This window comes from Poecile atricapillus, chromosome 7 (genome assembly GCF_030490865.1).
Source record: "Poecile atricapillus isolate bPoeAtr1 chromosome 7, bPoeAtr1.hap1, whole genome shotgun sequence".
NCBI classification, from domain to species: domain Eukaryota; kingdom Metazoa; phylum Chordata; class Aves; order Passeriformes; family Paridae; genus Poecile; species Poecile atricapillus.
The window spans coordinates 26,456,741-26,475,679 of NC_081255.1; the positions used below are offsets into that span (position 1 = coordinate 26,456,741).

General features: G+C 45.0%; 1 protein-coding gene across 1 annotated transcript in view; it reads right to left on the reverse strand.

Annotated features, from left to right (window-relative positions):
- The window catches only part of TRABD2B (TraB domain containing 2B), a 266,867-nt gene extending 254,312 nt beyond the window's left edge, over nt 1-12,555 (reverse strand). The window contains exons 1-2 of the mRNA XM_058843115.1: nt 12,338-12,555; nt 11,340-11,900 (exon numbers count right to left, since the gene is read on the reverse strand). Of these exons, the coding sequence (XP_058699098.1) occupies nt 11,340-11,900; nt 12,338-12,445 (669 nt within the window). The 5' untranslated portion in view covers nt 12,446-12,555. The remainder of the gene's footprint in view (nt 1-11,339; nt 11,901-12,337) is intronic.
- Nucleotides 12,556-18,939: the final 6,384 nt, after the last annotated feature.

An 18,939-nucleotide genomic window follows, 5' to 3' on the forward strand; every position in this document is an offset into this window, starting at 1 on the left:
TTTGGAAGGAGTGGAGCTCAGGCCATACAGATGTACAGGACTCTGCAGAGTGACCTCAAGTGGTGCTGACTGAATCAAAACACTTTTAGTTTGAAACTCTCCTTCTGACTTAGTGAGTTTAGTTCACTTTTTTTCTTGGCATCAAAAATTCAACATGAAATCACAAGTAAGTCTACTCAGTCTGGTTTTTAAGCCTGTCAAAATTACACATAAATTAGAAGAATATTGACTAACATTTCTCTCTTGTTCTCTTAATATATCATTTGCTTACATTAAACTCCTTTCTGCATAAACCAGCAGGAAAGACACCTTGCCTGGTTTCAAGAGATACAGTTTTGGGTTCCCAGTAAAAGGATTGCCAACTTGTTTGATTTGTTTTAATGGGAACTACACTGAGCTTTGCCTCAGACAACAGGGGAAAAAGTGCCAAGTCTTTTGGGATTCTTCCATAGTTATATTCCAAGATATACCCTTAGGTCTAAGCACTCTTGGGAAAATACACCTCTTCCTTCCCTGATTGATAATGATGGATTATTGATGTGACAGTTGCTAAACTTGTTGTTCTCTTTAAAAGTGTAAAAAGGTTGTGATACTTCATGTTTTAGAAGAACAGAAAAATTCCTATGACCACTCAGCTGAACAGTAAATAAACACTGGTTGTCCCTCCTGAGTAACAGGGACTAATCTTTTCGGACTTAAGCACCCAAGAGAATTTTTTTTTTCTGCTGAAGTTTTCCTTTTTAATTAGTGTCCCTGATTAATTCTTGCAGAAAATGTGCGACAGCTTAGTGGCTTGGTCTCAAACCATGGTCCTTTCCATGATGCTACATTCAGTTGTTCTCTGCTTTTGCTGCGTTATACTGCTCTTAACACACCAGACTCGTCAGGAGTGCCAGGCCTCAAAACGTTCTCAGTAGCATGCCAAACATCCACAGGGAAGAGAGAGGAATCCCTTCCCCTACTCTTGTTCAGCTACCTCCTGCTTTGGAGCTAACCCTTGGGTTATTTACGCTGCGTGACCTTGAGATAAATGGCATTTGGCAGGCCGCCGGATGACTTTGTGTTTCAAATCAAACATTCTCCGTTTCTCCCACACTGACAATGGGAATAACTCCTGAATACTTTTTTGGGGATGGTTCTTCCCATCTCATTGCCTGCCATGGAGCTCTTTGTAGCTACGTCAGGGTTGGTGAACTTTAGCTTGACTTTCTTGTTAGACTCAAGTACCAAGTGGTGTGTGTGGTTTTCTTCTGTGGTTTGGTGTGTATGTGTATGTGTGTATTTTCTCTTTGTCCCAGAGTGTCTGCACTGCTGGTATTAGAGCTACAATTGTTCTGTATATAAAGCAAAGATCCCTTGAATGATCTGCCAAAGGCTTTATCTGTGAACAATCTTTGTCTGTACTTGCTTTGCCGTCAACCAGTTTTGACTCTACTCCATAATGGCTGGAGTTGCTTTGCCTTAACTGATATGTATCAAAGAGAACTGCTAAAATTAACTGCTCATGAACTGTGTCCAGGATGTTAGATTAACTCATGTGGAATCCTTCAGTGAACAAACTGATTTATGATGTGTTATGACATTGTTATTTGATGTGTTGCACAACAACTCAATTTTAAAAAATGAAGAGCGCTCCATTAATAAGAGATAAATCTTTACAGTGTAATTCAAATGAATCTGCAACAACTTTAGAGAGAATGTGATAAGGGATCTTGTGTGGGTTTAGTGATTGTGTTTTGCATTCTTAGGAATATCTTCCACTGGGATCTCTTTGTCATTAATGACAAAACCCATTCCAAATTACGCCAAAATACGACACCTTTTGGGAGATTGTAGCTCTTTGTACTTCCTAAAATATAAAAATACTACAAGTGATTCCCAACGACTAACACCTCCGGCTTTGAGAACATACAAGTGCATCCATGATGCTTTCTTTTCACTTCAGAGCCATAATTTGCTGAAATCCCTACAGGGTACATCCATTTCAAGCTGATCCAGTCACAGTTAACACACAGCAAGTGCTGTCATTTTCATTTTCAAGAGAAAACCTACCTTTATACATTTAGATATAAATTGAGAATTTTTTTTTTTTTAAAGCAAGCACTGGAACATGAACTAGTACAAATGCTGACCTTAAATTATGAAGTTTTTAGAGTGTGTTTCAGATGAGTACATGTTAAAGGCTCAGATCTCTCTGGACACCCAACTTCAACAAAAATGCCTTTGAAAGCGAGCTTGAGTTATACACTGTACAGTATGTCTCATTTCACAGCCAAGCCACTCAAGTTAATAAAGAAAATTCTCTCTGGCCTCACACAATTGGCTGGGTAAAAAGCTGGCCAGTGCCAGTCTGCAGACAGGGACAAGCTGATCCATAAAGCTGGACAGTGTTTCATGCCTGCAAAGGCCTGCTGCCGTGAGCCTCTGAACTCCATCTTGCTACCGAAAAACCTGGATTATTTCAGGATGGTATAACCCAGTCTCAGGGACTGATGAGGTATTTTCTTACTGGTATTCTGTAAATGGAAAGGAGAAATGCTGAAGTAGCAGCACTGCATCCCAGTTGTTTGAAGGCTAAGCCATATAAGAATTGTTTTGGTCATACTTCATATAAGAAACTTGACTTTGTTCCGTTCTGAGTGTCAGTGAGTTATCTTCTCCAGAAGGCAGATAATGAGCTTTTTTGGGCATGTTCTGTTTAGTTTTTTTCTGGTATTAATCAGGAAATTAATTATGAAAAAGAAGGGCCTTTAGTATCATTAACTCTTATGAAAACAACATTTTTATGCCCATTTTGCACACTTGCATTTCTCCTTCCTCTGTGATATCCCAAAAATAATTACCTCAGTTTGAAAGCAAGCTACAGGTTAGCATCTCATTTGACTCCCAGTATGTCAGGAGCAGCTCCTCTCATGGTGTAAGGCTTAGCATTTTCACAATTAGTAGCAATTAACAATTAATAGTGCTGTGATGATTTTACCAGTGCTTTAGAACCAATGACACACACTGGGACATCACACTTCCTTCTGGCATAATATTTATCTCAGTGATCATTTCTAAAACGGTAAACCAATCATATGCCAGGAATACAAATACCTTCAAAACTTTGGGCATGTTTCTCAAATCACCCTTTTGCCCTCTCCCTCTCTGCTGACTCTGCAAACTCCTGCACTGTGAGCATTTGGTCTCACATTTAAATAAATATTCCCCATCACTATTATGCTGTCACCTGTAATAGGAAAAGGCTGCAAGAAATCAAAGGACAGCTAAATTTGTGCAGTGGCAGAAAGTGTACAGAGAATAATCAGTCTTCACTGTGATTGTTAACAAAAGTGAGGGAGCCTAATGGAGACCTTGGATTTAGTACAGTCTCTAAAATATTGAGGGGATACTTTCAAGACACAGAACTGCCTGCATGAAAGAAATACTTCTCCTGTTTTCCCTGTAACTCGACTTTTATTAAAATGGAAAGGGGTTAGAAAATAACTGTAAGATTTGTTTCCTTTTTCTCATTCCTTGGCTCACAAAGGGATTCTGAGGAATATTGTTTTGCTCTATGAAGATGCTTCCTCTCTGTTTTATGTATTGGAGGTATGTGTGTCTCCCCAGTACCCCAATGGAAGAGTTAGGGTAGAAGCAGCTAGCAGGTTTAATTAAATCTAGGGGAAACATAAAACATTTCTTCCTATTTCCTTAATTATGTTGATACAGCTATCGGGCTGCCTGTGACTGAATTCCTAACTTTTTGCCCCATCTTATCTAACTCCTATTTTGTAGGGATTCCCAAGCATGAAGAACCTCTGGACTAGAATTCATGTGGAAGGCTTCAAAACTTCCACTCTTAACTGAGCATAGGAAAAGAGAAAATCAGATTAGTTTCTTTTTCTGTTTTACAATCCTTTCCCTGTGTGTAACTAGGAGTTTCTGGGGATGGTTCAGTGTTACCCCTGGCTTCAAGGAATTCTCTGGAATGGGTACAACATACAGGATTTGGTCTGTCACTTCTAACACTACTACCCACCAGCATGAACTGCAATCCTGATTTTGAAGAAGTCAGGAATAAAACTCGTTTTTGACATCTGCAAGACTCTTCAACCCCTCAGCATAGTTGCAGTGCCTGGACAGAGGTGACCAGCAGATAAAAACTGATAATAAATCTAATTGCAATACTTCAGGGATGATGATTTCTTTAGGTATAACTGGCCTATGGCAGTCTATGTATGATGAGAAATGGGGTGTCCAGGACTATGCTAAATTATCCTCAGACTGGAAAATCTTGGGTCTTTGATCTCATTCAAACCAAAAATACTTTTGCTAATGAGCCTACTCAAGTCATACAACATGCATTTCAAAATGCTGAGCACATGGCTTTAATTTACAGTTTTTACCAACTTTCATTTATATTGTGCTAGAAGTCCTGAAATTACTTGCACCAGAAGCTCTAAAATATTGGAAATCCAAATGTGAATAACTTCTGTTGGAATAACTAGTGATAAATGCAACAGACATGAGTGTGAATTCCTACTTGAGCTTCTGACAGGTATTAACCAGGTCACTTTTCATTCTCTGTGCCTTTAAAAGACAATTAGATTCAATAAACAGTAACAATAATACCAGATAGTTGTATTGTTCTCTTGAGCACCAGAAAAAGCAAATTAATGGCGATTCTGAGACACCATAATTAGAGACTTAATAGGGATCCAGCTATTGTGATGGATACAACCAGTCTTACAGATTAGTTGCATGTCTGTTACCACTCTGCAGAGGGCATAGTCTTGCTCCAATTCCCACCCAAGAAATGAGGTACTGCATTCAGACACTGATATCTGCAGTTTTAAGCTCTGCAGGCACTTCTTTAATTTCTGGTGTCTCAAGTGAGTTGGAAACTATCATGCTTTTGGGGTTACAGAAGGAGTATTAAGTTCAAACATTGTTGCCATGTCCAGAAAAACATGTCTTAGTAATTGCAACCTAGAAATAATTTGAGAATTTCGTAGAGATATTAAAAATTTTGTATCAGCCCACAGTGCTTCCTGCAGATTTTAAGTATAGCAGCATCATGCATCTCTATGGGTTGTCTACTTGGAAGAGGGATTGGGGAAGGAGTGAGAACACAAAGAAGATATTTTTCCCTGCAAAATGGGGCTGTTCTAACACTGACCCTTGAAAGTTAAAAACAATGAAGTTCCTAAAATACCAGTCATTGCTGAAAATCTCCATTTTTGTGCTACAACCTAAACACTGTGCTCTGAGGATGTTGGCTTAGAGTCATTCACCCAAGCAGGCAGGAGACCTCGCTAATAAGACCAAAAGATGAAAGAAATCACACCAAGTTCACATGGCTCAAGTAGTAACACCTTGATTTTTTTCTGCCTTTCACCTGTCTCATCAACTCCTAATGCCAGTGAAAAGATTAATAAGGGTTTGCAGTGTAAAGCTGAGCACAGGGAAAACCTGTTACTTTACAGTACGTCCTCTGAAGTCCCTAAATATGCTTTACCAGGAGCCCTGCCACTGATCTTCACTCTGGAGGAGTGCAAGGTGAGTGAGTGCCCTTGCTTAAGATCATTTCTGGCCTTTGCAATCCAGGAACCTCTGACTTTCCTGAATGATGTGGGCTGGCTTTATAACGTGGATTGCTACTCACTAGGGAGCTGAGGGGAGGCTGTTAAAGACTTTCTGAGGACTGTAGGTTGCACTATACTTGAAGTTGAGGTTTTTAAGGTCAATGGTTCATTCTGTTTATAAGCAAAGCACTCTGGTCCTGGAAGAGAATCCTGACTGCTGCTGCAACAGGATTACAAAGTGACAGCAAATAACAAACAGATTGAAAATCATCACTGTGAAAATACCATTTACTAAACAGGGGTTTTTGTACCTGCTGGGTTAGCAGCCCTGAGGTGGCAAACACACACAGGAAAAAAAGGCACAATTCTGCTATTTGACTTGCATACACTGGTAAAGTTAAGCTGCCTCAGGTACAGTAAGGACTCCCTTAAGTGTCTGTCAGACTCTTTTCTAGGGGGTTTTCCCTTTTCAAGACCCATCTTACAAAGATGTAATTCCTACCTAATACAAATCACAGGCAGCACCCATAATTTTGAAGACAAATCAACCAGCAGAACCCTCCAGACCACTCATGGGAGGCAGGCAGGTACACCTGCCTTGGGCTTGGTTGTTACCAAGGAAGGTGTGAAGGATCAGAGGGAAAGGAAGGGCTCATACCTGACCTGTTGTACAAACACTTCTGGCAGTTATATATACAATAAATACAACAGATTAATTGCCAGCTGCCCCTCAAGCCATTATTAGTGATTGGCTGTTTTCTTAATAGGCATCAAATGCCTGGGTGAGCCTTCCAAGGGGCTGTGGGGCAGGAGCACACAGTCACTGGCTGTACAGAGCAACACCTACAGGTGGGTACAGCTCTAAAACATCAGCTGCTCATCCCTTCAGGTGTTACTGCCACTACTGTAGTTTTAATACTTGCAAAGTTTCATCCTCACCAGTTCCCCTGGTGAAGACATAAAGCAACTCCCACTAGTATTTAAAGGGAATTAAATGGAAGGATTTCTATTTTTGCTGTATGTATTTCTACCCCGAGGTTAATTTTGCTGGGGGAATTTTTTTTACCCCAGGGCATAAAGGGGTAAAGGGAGCAATAGTTTAAGAAAAGACAGCAAGTTGAAAACTATGTGCACTATGTCTAACTATGTGAAATCAAGCCCTCTAACAACATTTCTTTCAAGAACATTCAACAATCAAAACAGGTAATGCTGTTTTTGATGACTCCTGCTCTCTTCACAAAGCCTGAAATTCTATAAAAGCAAGAATGTGCAATTTCTACTAGGCAAAAAACACTTTTATTTCAAAAATTTAAAAAAAAAAATCAGTAATACTCCCTCATATAAACTATACAGACTATCAAAAGTCAGCTACTCTGAAACTGAGCACTTTAATTCAGTTCAGAAAACTTTGAGCCTGGCTCTTTCATTAGGACAAACAAGTAAATTTCTCTTTAAGTCGCTTACACTGGTCCTGTCAGCTTGGAGAATCTCAGCGTTGTGATCACAGAAATGTTTAGTTTTTCAAGGGGACAGGGCAGATTGAGTAGAGAGTCCAGGATGTGGCCCTGCCTGTATATTACTGTGTATATTACTGTTTTGCCACTGAAGGTCCAGCTTCCAGGCTGCAGAGCTGTCAGTGACCAAACATGACAGACCACCCATCGGCCTTTTATTAACTAGCACTTGTTCCCCCCTCTAATCCTATCACCAGAGTAATCAAAGCTGCCATGTCCCAGGGTTTGATGGAACAGCAGGACCTGGGAAATGAAGACTGATTTTGTTAACAAAGTCATTCCTGCCCCATGAATGCTGTCTCATTGGTAGAAAGCGGGGAGATGAGGTTTATTTGTGCAGAGAACGAGGCGGCAAAGAAATGAAAGGGGGAGAATGGTGAAGTGTGAAGTTTAATCTGGCACAGTCTGAGGTTTCTTTCTTTGAGGCCGTCTCTGATCCAATCAACACTGGTTTGATATTTAACATCTCCCCCTGCAGTTGGAAATGATACCAGCTGAAGGAGACCAGAGTCAAGGCTTCCCAAATGGGAGAAAAGGGGGTGCTGGCAGCTCCTCACCAGCCTGACAGCTTCCCCACCAACAGGCTGGCATGAAGCCGGACCCTGACACAAAATATCCCCTACAAATCTTGGGATTCAGGGGATCTGCAATGAGCTGAATACAGCCTGTCCCTGAGGAGAGCAAGCTCAGATGGGATGGGAGAGGGATTTTAGTTCTAATGCTGAGGCAGGGCTATCCCCTGTCTGGGACTAGGGATCCTGCTGAGAAACAGGATCAAACACGAGCAAGAGACGCCACCCACCTCCCCAGGGAACAGCAGTTTGGCTAGAGGAGTAAGACCTTCCCCTTGCTGACTGTACAGACCTTCAGTGGGGACACACTGCAATCACTCCAGGGTGATGGGGGTCCCATGACAGCCCTGGGCCATCAGGGAGGATGCAACAGCCACCACCACAATTCTTACTCCAGCAACATCCTGGGGAAAACTTCCCATCACAGATGCACATGAGGGTCCCAAAGAAGAGAGAAAGCTTAGCCCTATTCCCAGCTGGTGCTCAGAGGACACACAGATGAGCCCTCACAGCCAGCAGTGGCTGCAGTGCCTCTGCCATGATTCCACGAGAAGGCCTGGAATGTCACCTGCCCCTCAGCCCTGGCCAACTTGATTTTGCCCTTTTCTGGCCACTCTCTACATAAACATCAGTGCTGTCAAACAGACTTGTCTGCTTCCTCTTCCTCACTTGCCTCAGCTCTTTCTGTCCCACCTTCCATGAAAACCCTGAAACTTCAAATACCAAGGTGCAGTAAAATTTCAGCCTGATCCAAACCTGCTATGAGTTCCCCTGGGAGCATCCAGGCTCCCAACACTTCCTTCTGCTGGGATTCAGACACCTTGACACCAGCTCTACCATACCTGGGGCCCGCACATGGAGTGATCAGCAGCTGCCAGAGTCCCAGGAGGTGGGATAACACTTCCCCCCAGGATCCAAGCAGGAGAGCAGCCGGTCAGCAGGAGGCAAGAGGATGGGAGTGAGGTGGAAAAGCAGCAGGAAACACTGTGCAAGGTTTTCAGGGTGAGCAAGAATCGAACTACAAAGTTTCAGGGCTTACAATAGAAAACAATGCTCCCTGCCTTACCTGCAGGAGCTGGCTCTCCAGGAAGCAGCTAATTATATGAGCCACCTTAATCTTTTTATCCGGCTAAGACAATCAACATTTCAAAGCCACGAACAGAACGTTTCAAAGATCGTTCCTGGTCAAAAATGCAAGTGTATCCACTTTCTTTCAGAGCAGATCAAAACCAAGTACCACACCGGGACCACTCCTAGATTTCCTCCTCCTCACGGTATCAGATTAACAGATTTGGTGTATGTAGTCAGATTAAATATTTGCAGTAGCACAAAGCTGCCTTTGAGGAGAAGAAGTAGGGAAAAAAGCTTTTTTTGTCTTTTTTTTTAAAATTTGCTTAGGGCAAAAATACTGGACTTTGGGGACGTGGGAAACAAAAGCATTGATGTGATTCAGCAATCCTAAAACCTGAATTCTGAATGCAGAAATAATGTACAGTGTTCCTGTAATAGTAACGCTGAAAACAGGTAAAAAACCGCTGATACCCTTAGCAGATTTGGGACTATAATTTATCACAGATGTTCTCATCAAACTGTGCAAACACCCTGCGAGACAAAAGCTGCTCAATTTCTGATTTCCATTTTATTGTGTTTTAATTATGTGTTGCTTAAGGAGGGCTCCAAGACCTGGAATTGGGAGGTGAAACCTTGCAATAGTAATCCACTCCACTAAATTAGCACAGTAATACACCAAGCAGTAGGACTGCCAGACGGTGTGATAACATTACAAATTACTATTGTTAAACAACCAGCCAGGTGTCAGGATGCATGGAAATCTAGAGGAAGCAAGAAAATAAATATCTGGTTTGTTTTGTTTAATTTTGTCTCCTGTTGTTCTGGTGGCCTTGTTCCCAGAAAAAGCTTCAATCTAGGAAATTTCCTCCTGAACACTGATCTATTTCAGCAACTTTGTCAATTCTCTCTAACAATTAAAATGGAATGTATTCCTTTAATCAGCACAAATGTTTTGCATAAATGACTTCTTTTGCTTGCCAAGAAGAGTAATACCTTTACTGTGCTTTTTTAGATTACTTTGGAGCAAAATGAATGAGAAATTTTTGTTTCTATTTAAAAGTTGGACAGAGAAACAATTATGGTTAAGAGCAGCAGTGAGTTTTGTACTCAGTTCCTTTTCCTTTCTCTGTTGCTCACTCTCTCTGAAAAGAAAAAAAATGTAGTATGATTCACATTTAAAAGGCTTCCAAGTGGTACATTTTTAACCAGGTGCTTTCATATGCTTGATTTTAACTGCCATTTTTGACCCAATACAACCAAACACTATAGGATGTCTGGAATGGTTAATTATTTTTACCTCACCTTAAAGAAGGGGTTCAGCAGAAAGCACTCAAACCTTTCATATAGAACAGTTTAAAACGAATTCCTTGATTTGGATGTGTGTTAAGTAATGCAAAGGTCCTGAGGGGTTTTCTTTTAATTATTTTTGTTGAGAAACAAGAAAATACATTCAAAAAGTGTATGCAACAAATCTTCTCTGAAGGCTGTATTCAGAGTTAAAACTCCTAACTGAAGTATTGGATAAACCAAATGTTAGTGAAAGTCAGACTTTTTCTCCTTCAAATAGTTCCTACCGGACTTCAGGGGAGCAGGGGGCGAAGGCACTCTAAGGACATTTTAATCACACCGAAGATTAGTCCTTTAATCCTTATTCCCACATCACCAAGAATTTTTATGGTCAAAGTAGGACAGTAAGATAAGGCTGGAAATAGACTGATCCAAAACTAATGACGAAAAGCAGGTAAAAAATGAAATATCATAGCAGTAACTGACACCATCTTAAATCTCTCCTGGATTATTTGTTTTCTTCCACACACATTCATTTCCTCAATTTCTCGTAAATCTCATTTCACATAAACAGTTCCACAAAGCAAAGTCAATAGCTGTTACTGTGTTCCTGATTAATCCACTGAAATGAAATAGATCTCATGGCTTAGTATTTGGTTGTTTAAAGCTAAATCCATTGAAAGAATTCCGGAGTCCAGTTACACCAATAACTTTTGTTTCTTAAACTACATCCTCTTCTGTTTGCTGAAATTTACCTGCTCTAAAATGAAATAAACCCATGCATATTGAACACTTAATCTCCCCCAGTACAAGGGCAACATGAGCCACTTTGTTCTGACCCACAGTGACCACTAAAAAGACAACTGACAGTTTGCATGTACTTAAATCAATTTGAACAATGTCGAAATTTCTATTTTCATTGTTCATGCTTCATCCTCTTCCTGACAAGTACCACAGAGCTGCTTTACTTCAAAACAAACAAACAAAAAAAACCCCACTTTTTACCCAGCTCTGGGGCAGGATGGGAAGCATGGAAGTTTCCCTCACAAGTGGCAAGCAAGCAGACACACACATTCACACCCTGGACATTTGCCTCTCAAATAAATTATACACATGATACCCATACAGCGCTTGCCACGCACATCACGGGGTTCCAGCAGGCAGCACGGATCGGCGTGACGGAGAACAGGCAGCCCAACACAAAAGCTGCTGAGGCCCATGAGTGACTAGCCCACTGTTTGGGGTTCACCCCCTTCAACTGATGGAAATGCAAGGAGAACAGCCCCCATATCCTGGGATAAGGCACGAGGCCCAGAAAGTCTCCTTACCTGGGAGAAGTTGAGCCCGTTCAGCGGGTGACATTGCTCCTCCACCCGCTCCACCGCACCCGTCTTCTTCTTCATCCTCTCGGCCTCCTGGGCGAGGTAGAGATCGAGCACCGGCACCCCTCTGGAGCGGATGTCCGTCTCCGTCAAGGAGTTCACCATGAGCATCACCCAGACGGGTCTCTTGCGCTCCCAGTTCCCGGCGATGGCGTTGAAGAGGTAGTCGGCATAGAGCCCTTTGCCCCGCTGGTCCGGGGTCATCCAGTGGGGCAGCATCAGCTTGATGTAGTCCAGGTGGCGTTTGAGGCGGCGGTACAGCTCCCGGGGCAGCACGTCCTGCAGGTTCTCCCCGTGGGGCAGCATCTGGCAGCTGGCCAGCCCCGAGATGGTGTAGGGGTCCGTGAGGTCCAGCTCGAAGTACACGCTGGAGCTGGCGTGGAAGGCGGCCTTGGAGTTGTCAGGGATGAAGTCCCAAACTCGCGTGTAGGGCACGTGGATGGTGCCGAAGAGATAAGCGGGGGGGTCACGGCGAATGGTCCAGAGGAAGGAGTTGAGCTCTCCTTGCTGCGGGGAAGACGGAGGGGCCGGTCAGTGATGGAGGGGCACAAAGGCAGGAGACAGCGATGTCACCCTCGGGGCTGCCCGCAGGGCAGGAGGAGCGGGGGTCCCGCTTCCCCCTCTCCTCCTCGCACAAGCCCCACGCGGGCTGGCAGCGAGCAAAGCCTCCGGGCACCGTGAGGCCCGCGTGGGGCTGGGACCCGCCGTGACCCTCCGCTCGCCCCCGCATCCCTCCGGCCCCGCTCCAGCCCCGGGCCCCTCCGCGGGGTTCGCGCGGGGCAGCGCCGCCACACCTGCGGGGCCACGCGCGCCCGCGAGCGCGGGGCCCCGCTCCCTCCGTGCGCCCCCGGCCCGCCCGCGCCCCGCGGCCCCCGCGCGCCCCGCGGACACGCGCGCATCCCCCGCGGGCCGGCGCGCCCCCGGCCCGGCCCGGCCCGGCTCACCGAGCGGGGCAGGTCGCACTGCCCCGTGTCCATCTGCTCCCGCCGGGCCGCGGCGTCGGGCAGGAACCCCCCGAAGACGATGCAGATCAGCGTCAGGTTGAGTTGCATCCCGCTTCCTCTCGGTCTCCTCTCTCTCCTTCCCAGATGAGCCTTTTTGGATTTCTAAGATCTTTTTTTTTTTTTTTTTCCCTCCCCCTCCTCCTGCTCTTCCCCCTTTTTTTTTTTTTTAGCCTTTTTTTTTTTTTTTTTTTTTTTTTTTTTTATTCAAACAAACTTTGCCGGTCCCATCTGCATCTGACAAGTGCAGGGGGAAGGACTGGCTGCCCCCTCCCTCCCATGCTCTCCCCCCTCCCGCCCTTTCCCACCCCCTCTGGCTCCGGGCTTGTCAGAGGCGCTGGATGCTTTGGGGAGGATGGTTCTCATCGCCAGCCTCCGCCATGCTTTGGTGTTGCAGACCGGAGACGCTCCTTCCCGCCCCGCCGCCTCGGGAGGAGGTTGGGAGGAGAGGGGCGGGGGGGGGGAGGAAGAGAGGAGGAAGGGGGGGAGAGCAGCCAGAAAGTATAAAAGTTTAAAACCAAGATTTTTTTGACTTTTTTTTTTTCTTTAATTCGGCAGTCGAGAAGGGGGTCCCGCGGCGCCTTTCGGAAGGCGGGCGGTGCTCGGCGGGGCGGCGGCGGCCCCCGCACCCCGGCCCCGCTCCGCGTTCCCCGCTCCGGAGGCCGGACCCGCGCGCCGGCGGAAAGTTCCGCGCAGCCGCCCCGGCCCGCCCGCGCCTCCCGCCGCCCGCAGCCGCCACCAGGGGGCGATGGCGCCCCAGCTGCGGCTGAGGGGCGGCGGCGCTCGCCCGTGGCCCGGCCGGCCCGCGGCACCTGCGCGACGCGTCCCGCGCGTTTAACACCCGACAGCGCGAAACCGGCGAGCTCCCACATCCCCAAACTGCCAAAACCAGTTGAGAGAGTTCGTCCGACGGGGCTTGTCACAGGCAGGAACCGAGGGCAGCCGGCTCCCCGGGGGATGCCCTAGGGCGCCCTCCCTCAGCCCTCGCTGGCTGCTGACCCCCGCGGCCGGGACTCGTCCGGCTTTCCCCGGCCTCTCCGAGCCCGGCGGGGAGGGCAGGACAAGGACGTGGCCCCTGCATGGCGCGGGTGGCACCCTACCCCGTACCTCAGCTGTCCTCACCGGGACCCCCGCCTCCCGAGCTTCACAGGGGGATGGAAGGACGGAAACTTGTGTAGTTTTCAAACATGCATCATTAGCGATCCAGCTTGAACTGAAAAGCTTCAGCAACACGACCTGAAGTGATTCTTGGTGACGGGAGCGCTTGAGGGTCCCTGGGGGTCTGGAGCCCTCTGTGGAGGTCGTTGCAGAAGGCGATTGAGTTCAGCAGCTCCAGCTCACACCACTTACCGTGTGTTTAAAGGGTTTCAGAGCAGAGGACAGGCTGAGAGTGCCCGTCACCGTCACATGCAAGAGCTCCTGCCTGTCCAGATACATTCTGGGCAAGGATGGGTGTCAGGCTGCCAGATATAGCCCATTTTCCCTATTGGACACTGCCCAGCCCCGGGTATTGCCCTTATCCTGCTTTGTGCAGCAGAGCCAATCTGTATCCTGGCTTCCCCATCACCTCCCTGGCTGCAAACCCTGACCAAAACTAGGAAGTTCCTCACTGTATTGACAATGATCAAACTACCAAAATTTACATGATGAAATGCAGTCATTCCCACTATGATGCATGGAGCCAGCAGAGTTTTCAATGACAGACTCAGGCCCACCTGGATGTAAATGTGGCTTCCTGAGAGCCCCGTGGAGACTGTGAGGGACACCGGTTGTTGTGTGACTGATGGAAGAAAAGCAGCCATACAGGCTGCTGAAGGCACTTCGGAACCACTGTGTGTGCATCCCCTGCACGCTGCCCCTGGCAGGAGAGCATCCTCCTCACCACAGTGTTGGAACCAGCAGCTCCTTTCTAAGTGATGCCATTCATCCTCTTCTCTTTCCTCCCAGATCTCCCAGACAGGTAAAAATCAGGTGGACAAAGGGACTGGTTTTTTCCTCATTGTGTTTCTAGTTCTTTAATATTTCAAATAAATATTCTGTTTTCTAGTTCCACCCTGAGAGATACGGTTCAGATAAGGAAAAAATAAAGAAGGACAGAGAGGCAGAAGGTTTTTTAGCACACAGAGTGTCCCATCGCTGCTGCACAGGATGATCCAGTGAGACAAGCGAGTCATGGCCACGCTGGGTGCTGGTGGCCTGCAGTCACCTGTGGCTCTGTGCTGTTGGGATATGGAGTGGCAGCAGCTGTGTGTGTGTTGCTTTGTAGGCAGTGAGTGTTCACGTGCATTGCTGGTGTGATGGCACAATCCCACAAGGATGGGGTGGGCAGGGCCTGGCTTATTGTGCCCATAGCATCTTATTCTCTGCAGCAGCCCCACCTTTCTCCTGAGTGTGCCTCAGCACACACTCCCAGCCCTCCCACCCCAAACGTGCAGGGTGCTGCCTGGTCACTGTGGCTGGCTGTGCCCAGACCTGAAATGAAGGTCCAGAGCAGGAAGGTTGTGCAGTCCATGTCCCAGCAGATGTCACACAACAAGGGCTAAGTAGAGTCACAGCACAAGATCCTGCTGCTTTTCCCTAAGCTGCCACAAACCATTTCAAAGCTACAAGGCTTGATGATGTCATGACACTGTAACATGGAGCCCCATTTTTTTTCTTTTTTCTTTTTTTTTTAATTAGATTGGAAGAGATCTTCGAGATGATTAAGTCCAATCTATGCCCTAACACCTCAACTAGATCATGGCACCAAGTGCTGCCAGATCCAGTCTTTTTTTAAACATCTTGGGATGGTGCTCCACCTGGATCAAACTCTCCTTGCATTCAGCAAGTGCCACGTCCAAAGTGACATGGCTGCACTTGCCTGGCTTAGTGGCTTTGACTTGGCCTACTCTTTCTCTAGCTTCTTCCCAAATCTCTTCCAAAGCCAAAGAGCAGAGGAGCCTTGTCAGGGGACTGGTAGGGACATCAGGAGTGACATGGCCCAGAATCTCACGCCCTTGAGAAGACTCCTGGGAGGTCTGTGAGGATGCGAGGCCCTGCTCAGTGCTGGGTGCTGTGCGGTGAGGGAGGCGATTGCTCTTATCAATAGCGTACATATCAAAGCAGGGCAAGAATAAACAAACATCTTTGGCACTGTGCTCATCTTCCATGAGCCAAAAGGCAGGTGTGTGTGTGTGTGTGTGGATGTGTGTGTGGATAGCAAGTTTTCCAGCCGTTTCCCTGAACTCAGCCCTGATGTTGCAAGAACTGTCTAGCTGTGAAAACACGGCCTCGCCTTGATTTATGCCACTTGTGGGTAAGATGACTAAGAAGAAGAAGGGGGGGGGGGGGGGGGGGGGGGAAGAGCATAACAGGAACAGAAATCCCAGTGGGAGCACGATGAGGGTGTGTACAGATTTGGTAGGACAGTCAGGTTAGGGAAACTGCAGCCAGAGCTTCAGGCAGTAGGAAGAGGAGACCACAAAACCACATGATATGTGTCATGATGTTCCACCTAAGATACAAAAGCACACCACAAGTTTTATGAAGGCAACTCTTACAGTAAAGAAATTAATTCTTTTGTGAAATTGTATCATTTTTTTTTTCCTCCTTCAGATGAGTTCCATATGTCCTCATGATTTTTTACTTTTAAACACAGCAGTTTAGAACAAATCTTAAGTAACGTTTAGCCTGCGTCTAAAGTAAATATTTACAAAAACATTAAATAATGGTGCTGATCTTTGGAAAATGTGTATTGCTCCCTACCTGCTACTGTTTTGTGCCTATCTGGAGTAACAGAGAAGCTTTGTAATACAGCCCAAGGCTGTAAAAGCAGTATAACAGTGTGATTAGAAGTAATCAGATGGAAAATACTGACTATTAAAAACTGTGAAGAGAAAAGAGGGCTAAGCTGCAAATAGAAGGTTACATTAGTTTGGTTTAGCAAATTTTAAGAAAATTAATGAGGGAATTGGCTTTTAATCTTACAAAAGCTGTACTATTTTTGTGGAAGCATAATAAATAGTTATAGCTGTTATTTATGTCATGTATCATTTTCAAAGAACCTTGCTAAATAAATATGAATCATTTCACCAACCACTTAAAGGCAACCACTTTAGGGGTGCGGTGAGGCAACAATTTACCAAGTGAGTTGTGCTAAACAGGAAGTGAAGACAGCCAGATTCAATAAGGAGTCCGTGCGGGTATAAAAAATAGTTTTGGAGGCTTTAACAATATCTTTAATGAGGTAAAACAAAACCCCATGGAATAGAGGGTAGATTTCTTTGTTAATGAGAAGCTTGCATTGGAACTTGTAATTACAGTGAGTTTCCAACAGGTAAAGACAATTATTATTACATCTGAGAGAAAACAAATTGTGATGGATCAGTACTTCCATGCAGGGAAGTGTAACATTTTTATTAAAGCACATGCTTCTCTCTGCTCACCTTCCTCACAGGAAAAACACAATTTATTGTTGGCCTGTGATGTAGCAGTATTTCCCTGTCTCCACACTTTCATTTGAAGGCACTCAGTGGGTTTCAGTCCCTGAATTTCTTAAAACCTTCCTGCAGTAAGGAATTCTGCTGGCCAATGACTCTCCCCAAACCTATCCTCTGTCAAAACTGGAAGAGTAAGAACCCAGCTTTTCCTTTTTCCACGAATGAAGCTGAAGGTGTCTTCTGCTCCTGCCAGAGATGGCAGATGAGATTCAATCTTCTTGTATGCTACAGATCACAGAACAATCTAGGTTGGAACGAACTTCCTGAGATTTCTGGTCCAACCACTCTGAGTAGGGTTCATTTCAATGTTAGATCGTGCTGCTGAAGTTCAGTTAAAGATGCTAATTAGATTTCTTTACTCCTGTACACAGGTGGCATTCTCTGTAGCTGTCCTGGACTCAAAAAAGTATTAAACCTAAAGCAGTTGCACCGCTAGCTGTCATGCCATGATTTGTTATTTGCTGTGACACCTGTGCTGTGATGTGTCTGGCAAATAGATTTTCATGCAGAAGATTGATTTTGATGTTGTAGTCACATAAAACATTGTGGCTCAGTCATGCAACTCATGATTTGAAACATGCAGTTGTCAGATGAACAAGCCTCTACTACTTAAGGCTGTCACGCTGAAACTGCTGAATTATCACAACAGTTCCAATGTTTCACCTTTTTTTTTCATGTGTGTTGCAAGCAATACAATGTAGTCACTGTAGTGGATCTTCCATTTTCTTGCCTGTTTGTCCTTCTGTGTCCAATTCAGTGTCTTTTTGTCTCAGTGTAGCAAAAACAACCAATCTAGTTCTATGAAGAAAATCCCCTCTCAATCCTGACATTCTCCCTTCTAAGAATGAGGTATGAATTTTGCAGACCAACCAGCATTAGTAGCTTGTATTACATTTTGCAAAGTCTCACCTTGTGCTGTGGCCTCTGCAATGACAGACCACATCCTGCCTGAGACTAGGCGTGTAAATAGCTGAAGAAAACCTTTCCCAGTGTCAGACTCTGGAATGCATTCTCCCTCTGTAGAAAGTTTAGTCTGTGCTTGTGTATGTCTGTATTATTACCTATGCACACCTCTAAGAAGGTGTATGTAGCTATGTGTGTGTGTTTATATATATTAGTGCATTCATATATACATATATATATATATATACGCATACACACACACAAGATGATGGGAGAGGTGAGTGCTATTAATGCTCCCTTATATGCTTTTCAGTCCTTTTTCTCATCCTCTCAAAAATATTCTGAATTTTAGCCTATGGAGGCAGAAGCCTATCTTCCTCTTGTGAGCTACCACAAGTATGATGGAGCCTGTCTTTTCAAGATCTTCTGTCTGCACTATTGTTCCATTCCCAAAGCATATTAAATCAGAGAGATTGTGAAAAAAAGATCTGAAGGCAGCTCATCCACCTGAACAGAAATAATCTCCCTGCTGCATAGAAAAGGCTGAATCTGTTTCCATAGCACTATAGATTATCTCCTTGAGGCCTAATAAGCAAAGAGATTTCTTCCTGTTCAACATAGTTCAGTGTGCAGTTCCAGAAGCTCCACTTAATTTCATAAACAGTTGAAGCCTCTTTCATGTTTGGAGAATGATTGTGAGTTCAGCTGCTCAAGAGTCCTCTAAATGCTCCGCTCTTTGTTATTCACTCTATTTTCTTTTCCTGCTTTCTAGATTGCCACTGATTTATACAACCTGGGTATCATATTATGTTCATTGCTATTTATTAATGAGAAGCCTCAGAGGGTTTTTTAAGTGGATGAGTCTTTATTATAAGGCAGCTAAACCGGCCCTCCAAGAGAGCACTTCTGAAAGACAGAATCCATGTCTTTGGCCTGACCTGGAGCAGAATATTCCAAGTAAATCCAATAACGTTGAGTGTATGTCTGATATAGCTCATTTGCCAACAGCATTCCTATTCCAGTTGGAACACATAAGAGACATGCAAAATATGCCAATATTTTGGTAATTTGGTGTAAAAACTGCTGCTTTTTTTCCTTTGGAGCTGGTAGAATATGGCTCACGTTTGTTGCGTGTGTATGGGGCTGCTCCTTATTAAACTCATG